General features: G+C 35.1%; 1 protein-coding gene across 2 annotated transcripts in view; it reads left to right on the forward strand.

Moving 5' to 3' along the window:
* Positions 1–22,393, forward strand: part of LOC110373700 (pre-mRNA-splicing factor ATP-dependent RNA helicase PRP16) — a 108,093-nt gene that overhangs the window by 72,386 nt on the left and 13,314 nt on the right. For both annotated transcript variants that reach the window (XM_064036750.1, XM_064036751.1), the window contains one exon: positions 21,360–21,539. In XM_064036750.1, coding sequence (XP_063892820.1) covers positions 21,360–21,539 — 180 coding nt within the window. The remainder of the gene's footprint in view (positions 1–21,359; positions 21,540–22,393) is intronic.

The raw sequence follows: 22,393 nt of genomic DNA on the forward strand, positions 1-22,393 counted from the left end.
ATTAGCAGTCTACTTTCTATTTCAAATATGCAAATGAATGAACCTTTTTATAGTTTGTGTTTCTGACCAACGTGTCTAATAACAAATCGTGGTATGTCAGTATGTTTATGTCAAGCGACCTCCATTCAAGTGTGCTAACTGTAATAACTGCTATTTGTATTAGAAACTGCAGTAAAGATTGTACACAGTCTTCATAATTCCATCTGAGATCAAAAAATTGTGTTAAAGCGTACTAGATTTTGTAAATGTGGCAATCATTGCTATATTACCTATCCCTCGTATCTTGGTTTCGAAATGTCATCAATAAGTTTCTTCGTCATTAGATTGTCCATTATACTGCTAAACCGTGTCGTTTTTTAAATCATACCAACAACTGATACAGCTTAATTTGAGCCTTCTTGATTTCATAATCTCATAATTCTGTCAGACAGCAGGTTATTAATTCGAAATGATGTGTAATTATTCTCATAGGAAAAAAAAAAATTCTATGGGATTTTCTTCCCTTTCTTATTAGTTCTGTAAATAAAACTAAAGATAATAATGCTTTTCTATCCATAACATATTCAATAATTCAAATGTTATGACTAGCCGGCGCCTTTATTCGTTTCTCAAGCTGGAGTCCGTCAATTGTGAAGCATGGTATGTTGATGTCACGTCTGTTATGACGAGCGATGACAGATGACATCATTATGGATTAGTGTAAGGCCTCGGTTTTACTGCTAGCGAGTGTATCAGCTTGGATATAAAGCTTTGGTAAATGTATGAGTGTGTAATCGTGTAATGGTGGAGTTTGGGTTAGAGCCCAATGTAAGAGATGGAGATAGGAATCTTTTCAAAGATTTCGGTAGTTCCAATAACAAATTCAGCTCGTTTTACATTAACGACGTCAGCAAACTGAAATCAATTTTAATAATGCAGAGCCGTGATCAATAGCCGTCGAAAAAATTGATCGTTGTTAGACTATGCACATCAAGATAAACACCATGTGCAAATGCATTTAAATCTATATCAGCTAAAATTACAAAGCTTAAGAATTTGTTTGCTTGATCGAACGCGTTAATCTCAGTAAATGCATGTCTGATGTAAGAAATTCTTTATAGGTAGGCTAAGGTATATAGGCTACTTTTTATCCGGGGGCGTAAAGTAGTTCTGAACTGCACACTGCACTGTCCACAGACTTTGGCAAACATTTATCATACACCCTTCGAAATCTGTATGTAACATCACATTCAGTCCCGCCTCTTCCATGTTAAAATCCAAACGCTCACTATCTGACCCCACTCATACACTATAAAAGCACACTATCAGTTATAGAAATCAGGACACAGCCTTGACATAGTAAATGTAGACAAAAGATTATAAATCGATTTATCAGTGCTGGCCTGAAATCATTCAATGAGGTTTTTTATCTATAGATCGAGTTGACATTTTCATTGATTCTCGTTTATGGTATACACACATGCGATGGGACAGTTTTGTGTCTAATTTGTTTTAGGGGTAAAGCTTTTATTTTGAGACAATATTTTACATTTGATTTCGATAATTTTTGCAATCTTCAGAGTTCTGCCAAAATGCTCGATTTTATAGAAACGGAGTCTCTTAAACCCATTCTAAAATACTAATTTCAAATCTAGGACAAATTACTTACTTCGAATTCAATTTTCGCAATCTAGAGAAAATTCAGTCAGAACTTGATTGAGACGATTTGATTTCAAATCGAATAACTTGATGAAATTACACCACTTGAAAGCGTCTGCGTCAGTGGCTGTAATTTTATGCGCAAGAACCTTTTCCGATTCAATTCTATTATTTATTAAAAACTCGTTCAAATGTGGTGATCTCGTTAGAAGCTATATTATCCATCAATCTAATATACCAAGAAGATTTTCACTGCCTTTTTCTGATTCAGTAATTATCTTACTCTTACGAGAAATGCATTCGTCCATTGCCTTTGTATAGCCTTTTCATAAATGGTTTTGATTACATGCACTCCACTCTTCGTCATCATCATTGCCGAGCTTTGAATTGGTTTAAAAAATAATAACCTCTGAATCGTATCTGGTATGTGTTTTTCTTTCTCAAAGTTCCAAATACTTTAGATCTAGAAAGGTTTTCACAAGGATTGAACTACCTTCCTTTTTCTCCATAAGTCCCGTTCGTAATCTAACAGCGGTTACGAGACTGATCGCTCGACCACCATCGTCGAGTTCCGCCATTTTGTCTCTCACTATTATGTAAATTGTAAATTGATTGCCTTCAGCTTCCTCGGAGGTTTGTGGCAATCATAATTTATAACCATTTAGTATTACGTGAACATTTGTCATTCGTTGTCATTTTATTTGATGGAAAGCGTAGCTTTGAGTAATCGTAATTTGTCTATTATTATTACATGGCTTTACCTGTAAAGCTAAGTCGTAATCCATTTGTATGCTTAGATCTTTGAAACAAGTGACGCAGTGATTCATGAAGAAGGTTTTATATAATTTAAACCCGAGCGAAGCCGGGGCGGGTCGGTAGTTAAAAACATAATCGACTGTTAACGACAGTGACAATTTTTGTGTGACTTGAAATTAGGCACAAGTGAACTAATAATGACCTTCAAACTAATGTTTTTTTTAGCTGTCATCATACTTTAAAGGTCACTCATAAACAACAAAGCATACGTGATCCCTTTTCAAGGTCGGAATACCTTAATTCTTTTATTCTTTAGTAGAAATATGCGGAAGTTATGAGATAATCTTCTGTGTTTCCCAAACAATCCGTAGTTATTAATAGACGTAAAATAATACCGTTAAGTGTCTGTCGATCATGTTGTTTTAATCTCGGAAATTCTTGAGCTTGTTCTGATGAACTAGTCTCAAGTTTTTTTAAATAATATATCGTCTGTTTCTTAATTATTTGATCAAGATTTTTAGTAACATCACTTACTTAACACGTTTATGAAACCCATAAAACTATACCAAATCCGTTATAAAAGTTATCCGCTGTATAAAGATTATGCACGGTACTTCAAAGTTAATATCAGAAACGTGACAAGGGAAAGGTCACATATAAAACAATTTATAATTAATGTGAAAATCGTTTAATTCATTATTCCACACACACATTTCTATGAAAAGACAATCTTTTATACTCCTGCATATAATAATGTGCATTATGTCACGTTTGTTAGGTGTTTCTTGATCAAATGTATGTGCTTTCATGTTTATTTCTCAATTGATTAATTGGAATACAACAAATAAAAAAGTGTTTCCGAAGGCACTTTAATTAGCTGGGTCCCATCGGAGTCTCAAGTCAAAAGCCAGAAAGCCTGACAACCAGTCTTACCGAGGAGAATCTAGTTGCCTGGGTAACTGGATTGAAAAACAGATAGGCAGTTGCTTCTTGTCAAACACTGACACACAGATGTACCCTGTTAGACCGGAAATCGACCCCCAAAATAGTTGGAAAAAATCTAAACAGATGATGATGAATCAAAATACATGTTATTAAAAAATGTCCGTTTAAAAAATACTTTCTTAACTTTGAGACTAGTCAATTGCCACGATATGTTATCCTTTCTTCTTAAATAACTATGAAAATAAAATACAGTCTAAAAGAAGTTCCGACAGCCACTTTTAGAAACTAATCAACTAACAAAACTTATATCATACCGCACAAAGTTTCTTACCTACAGTTTAAAATTAAACCCTGTTAATCGTCTACAAACTTTAATGGACTTGAACTTAACTTATCGAACTTTCACAATCAATACAGTTTGACCTTTAGACTATCGAAACTTTTAAGGTTAAATACTATTTTTGTAACAGTTCGGAAGTTATACAAAGTGTGTCGTTCATAATCACATTAAATGAAATGCGTTAATATACTGGTTTATATATGTCGATTAACACAAAGAAAAAAGAAAAAAACGCAGAAATAAAAAAATGATTTTTTCGAACAAAGTAAATAGAATAAAAATGTGCGAGAATCAGAACACCATTTTAGCAAGTACATTTCATAATTCACTGACCTGTGTTGTAAGAGCGGCAACGTCGCATCGTCGCATATGGCGGCGAATCAAAGGCGGCAAACTTAACATCTCAATCGTTTTACAATCACATCACATCACTTTTATTTTAATTATTCATTATGATTGTTATGAATCACTTGAATTAAATTCACTTTGATTTAAATTGTTTCTAATCAACATAGCACTCACGTATTATCAAAATTAATTTTAAATAGGCAGATTTTCAACATGTCCGCCGTTGACATCAATACAACGCTGATAGCGTCGTAAAATATTTTGCCGTACTTTGCTTAAGGTGTTTTCATTCGCAGCTAAAGTTTTTAATCTATCAAACGCTGTACATATCCGAGCCCTAAGGTCCTCGACACTGGTGACGTCAGTAGCGTATACGTCATTTTTTACGGCACCCCAAAGAAAAAAGTCTGGAGGAGTAAGGTCTGGTGATCTTGGTGGCCAGCGTGTAGGTCCATACCGTCCTATCCACTGTTCACCGAACATGTGATTTAGCCGCTCCCTAGCAACGACCACTGAATGAGCAGGTGCTCCGTCCAGCTGATACCACAAACGCCTGCTTTGAGCTATCGGTAGTTCCTCGATATACTCAGACACTGGTCCTTCTAGCAGTTCCAGAAACTTAGCTGCATTGAGGTTACCATCAATAAAAATGGGGCCAATAATCTGGTTTCCATGAATTCCCGCCCAGACGTTCAGAGAAAAGCGATACTGATGCGAAGATTCGTGAAACTGATATGGATTTTGTCGACTCCAATATCGCAAGTTCTGCCTATTCCATATTCCATTTCGCGTGAACGTGCTCTCGTCAGTCCACATTATGTCACTTAAAAACAACGGGTTATGCGCCACTTTTTCAAGCACCCAATTACAGTAGGCCACCCTGACAGGCTTATCTCTATCAAGCAACGCATGTACCTTCCTAAACTTATAGGGCTTTTGTTTGTTTAATTTTAAAACGACGTGAACCTTTTTATGGGGCACATTGAATTGACGACCAGCTCTACGGAGACTACAGGTAGGGTTGCGCGCAAAGTGTTGCAGTATTTGGTCGTCAAAGGACCCAGATCTGCGGGAAGCATTCTCGCTACCTTGTGGCGCTAATGGTTGATTGTCCCGTAATCTTTGCACTGCTCTTATAAAGATTCGGGAATCTGTAGGACAGACGCGACTGGTTCCATATCGCTCACGATATGTCCGCAAAGCTCGAGCAGCGTTTTGTTGGCATTCGCCGTAAATGAGCACCATGTCGGTGTACTCCGCGGCCGTGTAATTCACTCTCGGCATTGTTTATTTACACTGATAACAAATAAAAATAAAAACTAAAATGGCGTCCACTGTCGCATACACGATACCGTTCACTAAAAAAAGTTTTATTTACACTAATAACTAATAATAAACAAAAACAAAACAATAAAATAGCGTCCACTTTCGCAGAAAATAATATTACTATCAAAAACACACGTTTTATCGCCAAACAATCTCCTCAAAGAAACCGGCGGGAGAGGCGGCCATGCACTAAACGTAAACAGTTCACACACACACACGTTCCCGAACACGGAAATGAGCAAAAAATTAATCTTAGTCAATTGAAAGCTTTAAAACCCTTTTAAAACATGTGTCGTCTGGAAAAATCAAATAAAAATGGAAGAATTAAGCATTATTTAACTCTGTAAAATAAAATAGTTATAACAGTATTTTATTGTAAAGTAGAAAACAGCATTTAAAACATAAATAGTTCCAAATTTGCTATCTAAAGTGCTAGGTTGGCAGCAATGACACGATAAAAATGAAAGAATTACGCATTATTTAACTTTGTAAAATAAAATAGTTATTACAGTATTTTATTGTAATTATTGATGAGTAGAAAACAGCATTTAAAACATAAATAGTGCCAAATTTGCTCTTTAAAGTGCTAGGTTGGCAGCAATGACACAATAAACTATTTATTTTCTTTTCGCTCACGACGTGCACGTATGACTATGGACCTTATTGCTATTAAAATAAGTTTCATTTTGCCTTGTTAAATATTCTTTCCTCTTTCATCTAAGGGTTTTGCTAAGAACGGCAACCTTTATTTTGATAGCTAGCCGGGGTCATTGACCCTGGAGTACTTTATCTCTCCTTTACACATGCTGTTCAAAATTAGAAAAACGAAAAATAATTCCTGTGGCTAAACCACTGAATGGATTTGGTTAAAATTTTTGGAATTCGTTATAGAATATGTTAAAGTAGATGTGATATGATTTAATGTGATTATGAACGACACACCCGATATACTTGCATCCGTTTATTCCAAAATAAGAAAGAAGCCCTTTATTTCCAAAGAATGTTTTAATTCCTTTTTACATAAGGCAATGTATGCGTTGGTAACCTTATAATTGTCGTTGACTTTAAATGGAATATAAATCATATTATGTTTATTTATAGTTTACAATAGCTTCCTCCAGCAGTTTCATTCGCGTTCCGTGGTAACTATTCCTCGCACTTGGATAAATCTTTCGAACGTAAAAATATATTTCAAATCGGTCCAGTAGTAACTGTCATAAGCGTGTTCAAACAAACAATTTCTTCAGCTTTATAATGTTAGTACAGATAACAGTAGAAGGAATAGCAGGTTCTACCCATAATATCGTGATAAAAATACCACCTAAAGAAAAAAAAATATCCTTACAGGTAAATCACATACACTGACATACATGCATAGTATTACCTTGTTACAGCAATGCCATGCGGCATGTGTGCGCATACGCAAGCCTTGACACTGTCACATCAAGGCGCTTATCATTCTATATTCTTTACGCTCAGCTCCATAAAATATTCACCAGGTAGCTGTGATTAACATACATTTACTTTAAGTGTGAGTTAATGTTTGTGTTTGGGATGTGAAAAGGTAAAAATAAATTGTTACTATAAGGTTTCATTTTTCGATCATGTGAAGTATGGAAACTGGCCCCTATACTGACGTGAAATAATAAGCGGACCTAACCCCTTGGTCAGACTGTTGGTCAGCTGTTGGTAACCGTAGCGACGGTAGAAAATGTCCAAATGGCAGCCTCGAACTACATAAGATGGTCATCCATACACGGACCAACGCCAAGCGTTGGTTAACCTTATGAACGAAAACCTGTGCGGCTCTAACTTAACACCTGCTCGCAAATACTGCCAAATATTTTAGGAAGCATTATAACAAAGTTATTAAAGCTCTTAATATTCTTCCATCAAACAAGGAAGATATATCAGCAAAAGATAAATTTCTAAAGACACTTGACTCACTATAACATGGTATTCAATATTTCTTGCACATATCCAACTAAAATCATCTCCCCTTTTATAGTAATCGAAGGCATTGTTCACAATATTGATATAGGAATAACCATTGACGTCTTATGACGTTGTACACACCTGCAAATCTTGTTTAAGATGTGAAACACGTAATAAGTTCATGCTGTACGGAAAATTCAATTAGTATTTGTATGGGAATAGGAATAAGAGTTGGCTGTAGGTCGTGGATCTGATGGTTTTAATGTGAGGCGTTGGTGGCTAAGAAAAAATGTGAAGTGATTGTTACATCAATTTTGTAAAGCTATGTCAGCTGCGGTCGTTATATTGATGTACTAGACGTTTTCAAACGTCCTGTAGGAACTACTACCCGTACTGGGATAAAGAGAATCTTTCACTTGTCCTTGCGAAGCTTTTAGAGTACTTACAAACAAACAAATGTTTCCTCTTTGTTAGCATAGACTAGTTTTTGAAATTATTGCAATCCCATCAATGTGTAACGCAACTATGTATATTAACTGTAATTTTTTGAATCTCTCAATACATATTTATCTTAAACTGCACAAAATATTCCTTGAGTATGACGTTGCATAGACTATCTACATCAAACATTACATTGTAAACACCGGACATAACAATCAAACAAGCAAAAATTTCCTAATAATGATAAACAAAAGCATCTGACTCAGTACTTAAGTATAATGTTTCAATGAAATAACTCACAAACCACTATTAAGCATGTCTGCTATCTATATTTAGCTTTACTTCGTCAACATTGTATGGAACAATCGTTTTATTACTATTACGTATGTAGAACGGTAAACAATGTTAGAATTTTATAGTTCATTGTAACGTAAATACGTAATGTCTGTCATGAAGCATCTGTGTTTTTGGGTTATACTACGTTTATGTAAATAATCATCATCAGCCTCTTTTTGCTGTCCCACTGCACAGGCATCTTCTCATACAGAAAAGGAATGAGCGTGACTGTTTCCCACACAGCTTAACGCTCATTATATTATCTCTATGTGAAAAGCTCGGCTTACTCTAAGTTAATTGGTGATTTCAGAATTGAAAGTCCAGGTTTCCTCGAAATGTGTTCAAAGCGCATTTAATTTATAAAACTTACATTGGCACTTATCTGACCTGACACCAACTGACTTATCCTGACTTATCAAGACACCAAGACATTTTTGTTTTATTATGTAAATCCATTCAATAATAATCTGTAATTTTAACATATACTTACCTGTTTACGTGATACTAAAACCACGTTGAATCGCACGTGTTTAGTATCGTGCTAATACCTCGTGCGTATTAAGATATCCTTGTGTGTTTTGGCACTATTTACAATCATTATATATGTTTTGATTGTTGACCATTCCAATTATCATTGCACAGGGTTTTACGAGACCTATTAATGGACATTGACTTTTTATTTTGGGAGTCGCAGCTTTTAAATGACTATATCGATCAGCTTTTCAAAAAAATAGACCATGACCATGACCAAACATGAACATGAACATACATGGCCAAATAGTCAATAGCAAACCAAAACTAGATTTGACAACCGTCCACTCGGCTAGCCCTAGAGGCCAAGTAAAACGAGAATTGGAAATAAATCCAATTAATAAAAGCATTTGGAATGGTCATTTTCCCAGTTATAAAGTATATATTTTTATCTATATCTCAAGTCCCTATTACATACTTACATTACACAACAGAAAATCATCAAATAAAATAGAGGAAACACTACACAAGTACGGAAACGGACAATAATTCACATTGTCAATTATAAAGGAAAGGCCCTCAGCGCGCGTTTATCAAAGCCGCCCTGCGACGGAGATATACTATCCAATTACTGCACAAACGCTCTGTAGACACCACCTATACTTCCTAACACCTACGTAATATGCCTGTTAGTTGCAGTTATTGATTAGCAGCTAATACAAACTGGTAAAATCTCCCATTTAACTCGCGATATGAGGGAACTTCTCGCAATGGCTTAAAAATAGACAATTTGTCGGTACTATCTTTAAGTGTTTCCATTTTTTTGTAAACTTAATTGACGTTGTCATTTATACTATAACTTGCTGTTATTCGTGGCTTAGCCCCGATCCCAAGAGAACCACTTCCCGCACCTGGATAAAAAGTCTAAAATCTAATATTTAAGTCCTTTCTCAGGCTGTTAACTACCCACCCAAAACAATAATGTGAAAGACTGCCAAGTTCGATAATATGGGAATGCTTCGCCTATAAAATAAGTGAGATCTGAATAAGTACCAAGTTCCATAGTTACATATACCTCAGTTCAAAAAAGTTACTTTTTAATGATGCTACTTGGCAAGTTTTCACACACCTTGTTATAAACCTACTAAACGCAATGAATCAAGTATTTAATTTTCTATTAAAACTTGCCAAGTAACATCATTAAAAAGTAACTATTTTGAACTGAGGTATATGTAACTATGGAACTTGGTACTTATTCAGATCTCACTTATTTTATAGGCGAAGCATTCCCATATTATCGAACTTGGCAGTCTTTCACATTATTGTTTTGGGTGGGATTTCATTTATTTTTGTAAGATTGATTATTGTATTTTTTTGTTATGATTAAATTAGTTAAGGAAATGTCTCACTTATACTATCTTTCAGATTTATGCTTCTTACAAAGAAATGAACTAGATTAACTAAATGGACTAGATTTACCAACTGACTGACATGACATGTTATCATATATTATGTTCGTGGATCAAAGTTACACATTCGTTATTTTCGAAACTGACGCACACTTGGTCGTTTTCAGATCAGATTTTTACTTTACTTTGACTTAATACAAACCTTTGTAACGAATTTCAGATCGGTACGACCATTCGAAGATATATTATATAAATATAGATAAATTTATTTCGTTTTAGTTCCTTAGGGGTATAAATTTACACCGGGTATAAAACACCTTCATTATTTTGAAACCGACTCACACTTGGCCATTTTCAGATTTTTTCCTTTACCTTGACATAAAGACCTACCTCCATGCCAAATTTCAAGTCAATACGACCATTGGAAGTGGTCTAGGTTTTTGATGAGTGAGTCAGTCAGTCAGTCAGTCAGTCAGTCAGTCAGTCAGTGAGTGTATAGTAAAAATAGCGATTTTCTGACGTCAATATCTCAAGACCTACAATAGGTATATTAATGAAGTTTTGTATTTTAGATAAGTGAGGGGGTCTCAACAGATACTAGAAATTTGGTATGCGTAAATAAAATAGATTTTGAGTTATAGGGGGGTCGAATTTGGCCCGAAATGGTTCGTGTAATATAACCCACGGCCGGTGTGTCGCTTTTTTTGCTCGAACTTGGCGGACACACTGCCGTGTGTCTAGATACGTGAACAAAATCGCATTCATACTGGTTCAATGGATTTAACGTGAACGCCAAACAGACAGAGTCACTTTCGTATTTCCCTTTCCTATTTCAGTTAAGATAATACATTTTTGTGTAGGCCCCCAAGCAAATCTACAATAATTAAGCTAAGTATTGAAATAGATATATTTCTAAGAATAGCCTTACACTACATGGTACACTTTCTCTCGTCGTCATCGGTACACATGTCCCGTGGGCGATGTTCTCGATGTCAGGCAAACGGTGAGCGATCGTATTTGCATAATTTGTGACATGATCGATGTTTTATATGTTGACATTATGTTTGCAAAGGTTAACTATTAAATTATCATCAGTTACTGATGTTTGTCTCAATTCAAAAGGCAGTAGGATTGACCTGATATACTTCCATGTATCTATTATCTGTATAAATCCGATTACTTGCTCCCTTCTTTTTACTCGAGTGCGCCAAAAGGAGGGTTAGGTCAGGTTGGCCCACCAAAATTGTAAAACCGCTTTTTAAAATCTGTTTCTTCCGAAAAATTAAAAAAAAAAAAACAAAATGTCATTAACGTGGGTGAACCCAATGATTCAAGCATTTTATATACAAAGCTGAACCCAATATTTCAAAGTGCATTTCATATCACAAAGCTGTTGCAACATTTAGGTCACTTTCTCCTCAAATCATTTCTAAACATTGTCCCGTGGGCGATGGCCTGGTAAGCTATGCAATCAAGGTATAGCTTGCTTTAGCTTTAAACTAACTACTTATCATTTATTATAACAATGTCGCTTATAATCTACTGTGTTATAAATGAAATAGTGAGTTTGTTCTACTTTTGCATAACAAAGGCTGCAATGATTAAGACATTATTTGGTAACATCGGAGATAAGGATCCTTAGAGCCCCTTACAGGTTTCTTTTAAAACCGAAAAAGACAATTTATCAAAATATATTTTGCGACAGCAACACAATTGTGAAAATGTTAACGTAAAAATACCTATTTGTTATTTTCAATCTAACCAGACAAAAAACTTTGTTATAAGAAAGTGAAACAGCAATATAAACTTTGTACCTACTGTCTGCTACTTAATAGTTACTGATATTTATCCTCGAGGTAAAACGACAGCGAAAAGCTTTTAGTTGTTTTTTATAATAGAAAACTACGAAGCCTGAAACTACGCAATAGTTAGTTTTCCATTACCATTACGGGCTACTGGGCGTTCTGCGCGCTTTGACATGCCTCTTTTTAATTTTATTTGTGAATACATATAATTATAATTATTTTCACACTTTCTTTGTGCCAAACACTAAATGTATATGGATGTGAATTTCATAATTAACCTCCTCAGAATCTCCTTACAGGGACCCCAATAATGGCTCTTTTCCAAACATTTCATCAATAAAGGTCTTCAAATAACTTAACCACACTGAGGTTTGTAATGCGTCACCTATTAATCGAATTCGTAGCGACAAACTTATTTGAAGAGAGCTTTACAAAAGGTTCGACGTTAAAACATAAAAGCTACTATTCGCTCTTACTATTACTACTCAGGACAGTTTCCTTAATTACCTATTGACGTCACGAGGGTAGGACTTTGTTAAACAATTTATAGTGTTTTACTCTATTATTATAGTCGTAAATACATACTGGGGAAAGCGGCTTTGCCTGACAGGGACTAGTTCCATAGAGATTTTTGCGTGGGATGCTAAAACTAGACTTGCGCAGATTAGTATGGATTTATAACGGTTTCTAGACTGCTAGGCGACGTCTAGTTTCTTATTAGATTATGAGAATGATAATGAAAAATGAATGGATTGTAGCTAAAACTTAAATGAACGTTATGAAAAAGTAATAAGGATAGAGCCTTTGAAGAACTTTGCTTTTTTTGGAAAATTATTAGATTATGAGAATGATAATGAAAAATGAAGACAAGTCGTGGTGGCCTAGTGGGCAAAGAACCAACCTCTCGAGTATGAGGGCGCGGGTTCGATTCCAGGTCAGGCAAGTACCAATGCAACTTTTCTAAGTTTGTATGTACTTTCTAAGTATATCTTAGACACCAACGACTGTGTTTCGGATGGCACGTTAAACTGTAGGTCCTGGCTGTCATTGAACATCCTTGGCAGTCGTTACGGGTAGTCAGAAGCCAGTAAGTCTGACACCAGTCTAACCAAGGGGTATCGGGTTGAGGAGGTCAGATAGGCAGTCGCTTCTTGTAAAGCACTGGTACTCAGCTGAATCCGGTTAGACTGGAAGCCGACCCCAACATAGTTTGGGAAAAAGGCTCGGAGGATGATGGATAATGAAAAATGAAGGGATTGTAGCTATGAGTCAAATGAACGTTATGAAAAACATAGCCTTTGAAAATCTTTGCTTTTTTTAAAAAATGTGGACGGTTGTAAAAGAAAGTTTATCTATACAGATCTTTTAGAACACATTTTCTTTAACAAAAGTCTTTTGCGTATCAAAAAACATAAGAAAAGCTGTAATTTTTCTCCTCGATTTAAATGTCTAAATGCTGAAGCCAAACAGTTTCATTTAATTCAACCTCGAATAAAAGAATAATAACGCTTAATAAAAACAAAAGACTATTATTTTCCCAAAATAACCGCAGACAGGTTAATTGTTTTACGTCAGTGTACACACGCCCCTAATTCTACGTATACTCAAAACAACAGTCGGGAAAGTCGTAAATCTTACTCTGACCTTCAATTACTTAAATATTCATGAATTCTTTCTTCAAGGAAATCACAAAAAAATGAGACTTGTAATATTGTTTTACACGTGTACTTTTGAAGTGCTTTCTAATAAATAAGATAATAGTCTTACTCGAATCTGAGCTTTACTTAAGTCATCAGTTGGGCATATTGTGGGGTGTTTAACTTACTATCTAATATTATGATGTGTGTATGTATGATACCAAAATACAAGTTGACGAGAGGCAACGCTTTCCCTAAAATTATACTTGTAGCATCTTCACGCCCCAATTCATATAAAAATCTTTTTCTAGGTAATTAACAGAAACCATACCAACAAGGATCGAGTTAATACTCCAGAAGTCGGCAAATAAACTAAACAATGACTAATTTTGATCTCTATCTCCACTGAATGCAAAACAAAGATAAGATACCATTATCAGTGCGCAATTTGTACAAATTGACGCAGAAGCGCTACGTTGAATAGCGATGCATCAACGTTTTATGAAAGTCAAGCTTATGTACTAATTTATATCGGAAGACCGGTAGTTTGACGCAATTGAGATATTCGTTACTTAGTATGAGAGATAAATAGGAACTGGTGGTTGTTACCAAGTGAATTTCCTCACCCGCTGAGAGTGCAGCGGTCTAGAATAATAGATCTACCTCTATAAGCTCGTAGGACTAATTTATTTCTTTCCTACAGCGTAAAATTGAATTATGTCAAATAAAATACAACTTACTTTTCCAGTATTCCCTGTGTTAGAACTAACCTTCGATGTGTATAGCATATGTAAATATGAGTACGCATTGTAAATAAGATTCCGTTGTAAACATGTATTAAACCAACTAAATAACAATACCAAATATCATCAAAATTCGTTAAAAAGCATAGCATATATTGAAAAAAATTATATCACTTATTTAGGATCAGCGCAGTATGTATTTTCCCAAACTCTTCTATCTGTCGTCATATCACAAGTAGCATTCTTTCCATCCATGCCATCTTTCACACAATCTATCCATCTTTTCTTTGGTCACAGCTTGTTATTGCCAATTTGCATATTTCATAACAAATGGCAGAGTATCGCTAGTTTTAAAATCTTCTTGCTAAAAATCACAGTGTTAACATTGCAGCTCAGAACAAATATTGAATTTGCAAATGTTAGTTGTAATCTAGTAGTTTCTTACGCCATCAATCATATCTTCTGATTAATGAGGCGTTCATAAAATGCATTAAGCGTTTGCTTGACATTCAGTATAAGATGACAACGATTTATAAGTAGGTATACTTAGTTCGAGAAAGTGATTGTGATGATACAAAATGACATCTTCCAAGAAGGATAAAACTGAAGAATCTTCAAATCATTTACTTTCACTTAAAGAAAACTTTTGTGAAGGTTAATGTCAAAAAGCACTGGATTCACCTTCACATATTCTACCATGTAGCTTTTTTTTAACGACGCCAAAAATCACCAAATGACCCCTCCTGCTGTGGGTTAGCAGCGGTGAGGGTCAGACTCTTACTGACTCAAAACTGTCGTGTTCCGTCGTAGGACTTTTATGTACCAGGGCCATGGTAACTTTCGAACAATCCCGCAGCTTCTACCATACAGCTCAAAGATGAAGTTTCCATGGGAACCAAACCATACTAATAAAATACAAATACAAGTAACTGCGTAAGAACTCAGTAGGGAAGCTATACGCATGTGTTACAATACCACATGTAGTTTGTACTAAAAATAGACATAATACTTCCCTTTCTCAAAGATGTTCTAATGAGCAATTGTTCAAATGTTGTTTGAGAATGTTTCTGTATTATGTGACGTCAACGAAATTACGAATTCTTATCGTGTGGCAAGAGGCAACAGTTGCCATCAATACCAGAACATTTTATGTCTTGAAATTAGCAACTTTACTTGAATCTCACAGTATCTTATTCAATATGAATATACCCCAATTAGCGGTTCCCTATAGGTCCACCCGCGTATCGGGAGCTTCTTTTTGCACCCGGATAAGAAGCTCAGCCTTCTAACTTTATTAGCCTTGTAGTGTCATATGCTCATCAAATCAAGACAAAACGCCATTTAACGAACCAGCAGACGTTACAAAAGTCACGAACACAAATTCAAATCGGCCAATGGTAGCGCTCTATTTGTGATTCGAACTATTTAAACTGTGTTCAAACGGCTCATCGTTCCAAATTTAACTTGTCACGTGGTTGGGGGCTTGGCCATACGAAGTATCGTCATAGAGTAATTTCAGATAGACCAGTGCGTACAAGTAATATGAACTTAGATATGCACTGAACATAATTACTGTACCTATTACCGCCTGATTCACCATATTTACTGTTAGATTATTTCTTCTATACTATAATTACTATAATATAGGATTTTTGGTTGTATGTTTTATTTATTTTTTATTTATTTATTTAGGCACACCAACAACTTATTTACAAATACGTTCACATATATACGTTTACAATTGTAATAGGTCCTGCGTAAATATGTCAATTATAGGTGCGCACAACGTTCAAATTAAATATAACTTAAATTAAACTAAACCAAACTATGCATAACAAAAATAATAATAAAAAAAAAAAATAAGAAGAATCGATACGAGGCAAATGACAAGGTACTATTCAAATTGGTCAATTTTGTGCAAAATTTAATTTATAAGAGGCATTTATATTGCGCTTAAATTTATTATAGGGATCATGGAAAATATCAAAATTGTCTGAGCTCCCGCACAAAGAGTTATATTCACTGCAAATTCGTGCCATAGGCGAGCGTTTACCAACATTGGTTCTGTAAAATGGAATGTGGAATGGTTTGGTGATTGCGTATCGCGGTATTCTGGTGGGAACAGCAAGTTTGATGTGATGAACTAATTCGCTACAATCTGTCTTTCCATTAATGAGTTTGTGTAAGAATTGAATGTCATGAATTTTGCGACGATTATGGAGAGTATTCATTTTAAAGAAATTTAGTCTTTGGTAGTATGGGACCCTATGTGAAATTCCGGATGAGATATACGCCAGATGTCTGGTAAACGCTCGTTGGATACTCTCAATCCTCTGAGATTGCACAGCATATATGGGATTCCACACTTCAGAGGCAAATTCCAGATGACTTTGTACAAGACTATAATATAATTTTTTTTTTGTCCGTATAAGACGAAACTCTTTGGTATTTCTTTTTATGAATCCTAACATCCGAGCTCCTTTTTTTGCTGCCGCGTTAATATGTGAGGAAAATGTTAATTTACTGTCTATAATAACACCCAGATCTCTAATTTCATTGACTTCTTGCAATATTGTTTCGTCAATGTTGTAATTTGAGTGTATAGGAGCTCTTCTTTTTGTGTACTTGATGTGATAACATTTAGATGCGTTGAGAGTCATTGAATTTTTTTGACACCAGTCTCGAATTCGGTCAAGGTCTTTTTGAATAAGATCAACATCGGATGTAGAATTTACTTCTCGATATATCTTTAGATCATCTGCGTATAGGGACAATTTTGAGTGTTTAATTTGATTTGTGATATCATTGATAAAAACAGTGAATAAAGTGGGTCCAAGATGAGAGCCCTGCGGCACGCCAGACCTGCCAAAGTATATTTCTGAATCATACCCCTTTACTGATACTGTTTGTGGTCTTTGGAATAGGTAGGATTAAAACCAATTTAAAAGACTTCCGTGTATGCCAAGGGATTCAAGTTTACACAGCAAAAGGGGATGACTGACTTTGTTAAAAGCACTAGAAAAGTCTGTGTATATAGCATCAATTTGTTTCCCGTTGTCAACAGCCACAGACAGATCCGACACAAAAGACACAAGGTTCGTTTGAACGGAGCGGCCGGTTATAAAGCCATGTTGTGCAGTTGTGATGATACTATTCATGTATTTTGTAATGATAGGACGTAGTAGGGACTCACACAATTTTGAAAAACAAGACAGAATGGAAATAGGACGGTAATTCTTTACATTATTCTGATCTCCTTTTTTAAAGACAGGTACGATTCGAGCTTTTTTCCATTCATCCGGAAAGACGCCATGTATGTATCCATGTAAAGTATGTTCATACTAAGACTCCGAAACTACTGAATCGATTTGAAAAATTCTTTCACAGTTGGAAAGCTACATTCCTCCCGAGTCAGATAGGTTATATTTTATCCCGGTACGGACAGTATTTCCCAAAGGGCTCGATTGAAACGAACGGAGAGTGGTTCATAATTGGATAGCCGGCTAAACATAAAAAAAGATAAAATTACTTGATTATACAGAATTATTTGTCGTTCCAGTGTACCTTTCAGAAGATTTTTCGTCTATTGACCTTCGTCCTCCCATGGAACTTCTGCCCCTATCCCTACTATCTGAATCTATTTTAAGCCGCGTTTCAGTACGTTCTTGTTTTATTATCACTAGAGAAAGCTAGTCTATTTCTGATAGTTTAACAGTTGGCGTATGTAAGTGTTGATCTATGATATGACGCGGATAACCGGAATTTATGACCTGCTATTGTTTAGTTGGTAAATTGTGACGTCAAATCTGTCTTGTACGTAAGTGATGTGTTAACTTTGTTGTAAATTCCTGATGGTTCGTTAATAGCTGAAAATCACGAGATAGAGTTTGATCTGAGTGAAAGTTTAATTAGTTGTTTCCCATCGCATGCACCGTTGTATACTAAAACTTCACTCAAGGTTAAGTGCTGCTCAATCAAAATTCTATCACCGTCAACGTACATAAACTTGCAGCTATAGAAATATTTTGAAGGAGGACTTAAAGTTATTGAGACGTCACTGTTTCAGTATTTCGGGGAATAACAATTAAACTTGCAAGCTACCTAAATAAAATCCCTTTAATACTAATTATCTCAAAAAATATATTTTTTAATTACCAGAAGCCCTATATTTGCTTTGACGCCTGCATAAAAAAAGAATGCGCAGCGCCAAAAACATGTCAACACATTATCCCACAAAAATGTACATATAGCAAAAACCAAAAACTCTAGAAAGCTAATGAGTCAAATCACGCATAGGATAGGTGAAAATTTTACATGAAAAAAGATACCGGCCAAGTGCGATTCAGACTCGCGCGTGAAGGGTTCCGTACAATTATGTATTAAACGGCCAAAAATACATGACTGTTAAATTTGAGTCCCCTTAAATTATTATCATTATCTCGTTTTCAGTATTTTATATACAGCATCTGTGAAAATATCAACTGTCATCTACGGGTCATGATCCCGTTTGACCATTCGTGTACGGAACCCTAAAAAAACTGAATAATTTGGCAAACAAATGGCTGGGATAACTCGTGATCTGATGACGTCTAAGATACGAAGGCAAGACGTATCGTAAGCTAAATATGTTCGTTACTTCATTGATTAGAATACCTTGGGATGTTGAGGAATTTGTGAATGGGGTATGAAAATAACGTTGAGTGATTCATTTTAGATACAGTCCTTCAACCGCTTTTGTAAGTTTGCTGATAAGAGATATTGGTGACGGTTTTTCTCTCGTAAGATTTTTAAACATAAAATGGACTTCCAAAAAATACAAATACCAAAATTCAATTCAAAGTCGAATACAAAAAAAAACTTTTCTACTTTCCCGTTTATCGTGGCACAATACAAAAAACGATAGTGTTGCTATCTTACACTGTGGAATCACTTTGTATCTTGAAAATTAATCCGTCTGAAAAATCCTCAGCAGTGACGCTCTTTCGCTAAGCCAAAAATAACCACTGAAAAAAACTCCAACCAAAGTCAATAAACATACAGTTTTATTACTTTCGTCTCACTATCAGTCCATATTAAAACTTCAACCATAAAATGCATTTACAGAATTCCCTATCACCCCTTCCACTGTTGCGTTCAGTCTAGACACTGTCGGGGCTATTTTTATCTCTCACTGTACCCCAAGTTTAGTCTCCTGTGACGTCATACTGTGACGTTTCACATAGAAATGATACATGAAACTGATAGTGTAGCTATCTCAAACTTTAGAGTCCCTTTCTATTTTGAAAACGAATTAAAAATCGTGAACTTTTTCTCTTGTTAAACCAAAAATAACGACTGAAAAAAACAAAGAAAATTAACATACGATACAACTTCAATTGCCATAAATGCATTTAGAAAATTCTCCTCTACGAGTGCGTTTAGTCTAGACACTGTCGGGGCTATTTTTATCTCCCACCGTACCCAAGTTTGGTCTCCTGTGACGTCATAGAATGACGTAGGTTTGGCTACCCGGGGAAGTGTTGTGTGTAAAGTTTTTGTTCGGGATTGTAAAAGGGTCTGAAACTGATTGGGGTTACGACTAATGCGTATTTATTTGTGTTTTGTTTTTGGTTATAAAATATAAATTAAATTATTTACTAAAGGATTTCTTTGTACTTACTGTTCCTCGTGGTTGCACCCGCATATCGAATAAAGTATAACAAGTAATCGGATAAAAGTCTACTGAGGCTTATGTTCTTTCCCGGGTTCATTTTGACTTGAATCTGTCCAGACAGACATAATTACTTTTAATATATGTATGGATTTTATATTTATGAGCACGTATTAAATTACATATTTTGTACAAGTGAGTCAATAAACTGCTTTGCATAAAGATATTGACAGGGGGATACCCAACCCTATTCAGATGGGGATAATCTGCATAAAAAAAAATATCTAATTAAAGTTTTTTTTTATCTTATTCACGCACCCACATTAATTGAAAATGACTGTTTTTTTTTTCATGTAAACATAAATTAAACTTAAAAGTGGTTGACCCTATCGTCCTTTTTGACCTTGTTTTAAACAACTCGAAACCAATAAAAAATATAGTCAGGTATATTGCATGTAATATTCAAAGCATTTCATAAAAATATGACATATATTTTTCTCAAAGAATTCCCATTTTTCAGGTCTGAAAATATTATACCCAAAGCGGGTTTATGTTCTTAGTGAATTTATTTGCAAGAAAATATTCAATTTCATATTCAGTCTAAATAAAGAATGAAGGGAGATCTTTTTTATATCTACCTACGTAAAATTCTAGAATAAAGAGTAAGATTATTTTGAGCTGAACAAAAAAATCTTTTGAATCGCAATATTATAAGAACTGGTTTTCCCAACTTTTACGTTTTCCAAGGACATGAGAACAAAGACTTAGGAATTCTTTATATACTTGCGACAAAATTAAATCAATTACTCAAAAAATACCTTATTTGTTTTTTCTTTAACTTCTATTGTTACCCAAGAGTCCTAAAATAGATTTACTGGAACATTTTACGTAGTTTTTGCTAAAATTCTGTTTTGTTGTGCAAGCAACTCGTGCGCATTTGTTCAACCGTGAAATTATTGAACGTCGATTTTCAATCGATCACTAGGAATCGGGTAGTTTAATCACTTTCAGAATTCCGTTCGTGTATACACAATGTGAACATTAATTGTTATGTAATTTTCGTAACTGACAGTATAATTAGGGTTTTAATTGAGTTATCGGAACGCTGAAAATGCTTAAAGTGTTCGGAAATGTTTGTACCTGTCGATCTAATCGATTAATTAATTGTGAAGTCATTGATACCAAGATAGATTCAGATATTACTTCAAACGTATTCTCTAATGTCATGTCTAATTATACAGATGCATAACTTTCCGATTGATTATTTTTATTTTGTCAATTAGATAAAACCGACCCCAACATAGCTGGGAAAATGGGTCGGAGGATGATGAATTAGATAATGCATTCTGAGTCTTACCAGTCTTATAAGTATCAAATTGTTCGTCATAAGACTCTTAAATATTTCAGTACTAATTTACTATATTTATTCTAGTCTTATCTGGTAGCTCTTCTACAATCAAGTAGATATAACCGAACTTCGAGACCTAAACTAGAAGAACAATTCACAACAGCACTACATCTCAGTCCTTCAAAAATAACTCTAGACACCTATACACTAAGTTCTAAATTCCTTTCGCAGGTGGTAGCCCGTCGTTCCGACCTGAAGCTGATCGTGACATCAGCTACCATGGACTCCACAAAGTTCTCCACATTCTTCGGCAACGTCCCGACATTCACCATCCCTGGACGTACCTTCCCCGTTGAGACTTTCTTCGCCAAGAATGTCTGCGAAGACTATGTGGATGGTGCTGTGAAACAGGTGAGCTCTTTATATGTTATGGTGGCCTGGTACTTTGGAATTTATTTTTGTAGTTTTATAGGTGGAAAGTTTTAAAGTGAAAATCTAAGTTTTCAAGACATAATGAGTTGAAAGTTCGACGGTTCTGAATGCAAGGGGAAAAGTGGTTTATTTCATTTTCTTTTCTTAGCAGTCAACTTTATTAAGATATGAACACAATTGATCTAACCTATCGATGCCAAACAAAACTCTAAACAGTGCTAAAATGGAAGTAATAGAAAAATTGCATACAACCTGAGATTTCTCAGAAAAACAAACCATTGCGGAATTTCAGTAGAACATCACTTCTTTTTCCACTTATATTCAATTCTAATTCAATATTTTTTAATATCACATATCCTTCCTCCATAAACAAAAGTAACATCGCGTGCTAAACTGACATGCTGACTCGTAAAACGTAGAATTACCATATTGTCACGATAGTATTAAATTCTACCATATGGAAATTACCAAATTACCTATCGCGTTCAAATTGTAATGGAAACTCACGCTAGCCATAAAAATATACTCGTACCTATAAATTGAGTGAGAAAAAAGTTTTATAAGAAACTAGCTTCCGCCCGCGGCTTCGCCCGCGTAGAGTTCGGTTTTATCGCGTTTCCGAGAGAATTATTCAATAGTCTGGGATAAAAACTATCCTATGTTCTTTTTCAAGGTCAACTCTATCTCTGTACCAAATTTCATTAAAATCAGTTCAGTGGTTTAGACGTGAAAGCGTAACAGACAGACAGACAGAGTTACTTTCGCACTTATAAAGTTAGTAGGGATTTTTGTAAAGATGAAATAAGCATCAAATATTCGCCTGAGTTCAATGT

The sequence above is a fragment of the Helicoverpa armigera genome, chromosome 11 (genome assembly GCF_030705265.1).
Source record: "Helicoverpa armigera isolate CAAS_96S chromosome 11, ASM3070526v1, whole genome shotgun sequence".
Classification (NCBI taxonomy): domain Eukaryota; kingdom Metazoa; phylum Arthropoda; class Insecta; order Lepidoptera; family Noctuidae; genus Helicoverpa; species Helicoverpa armigera.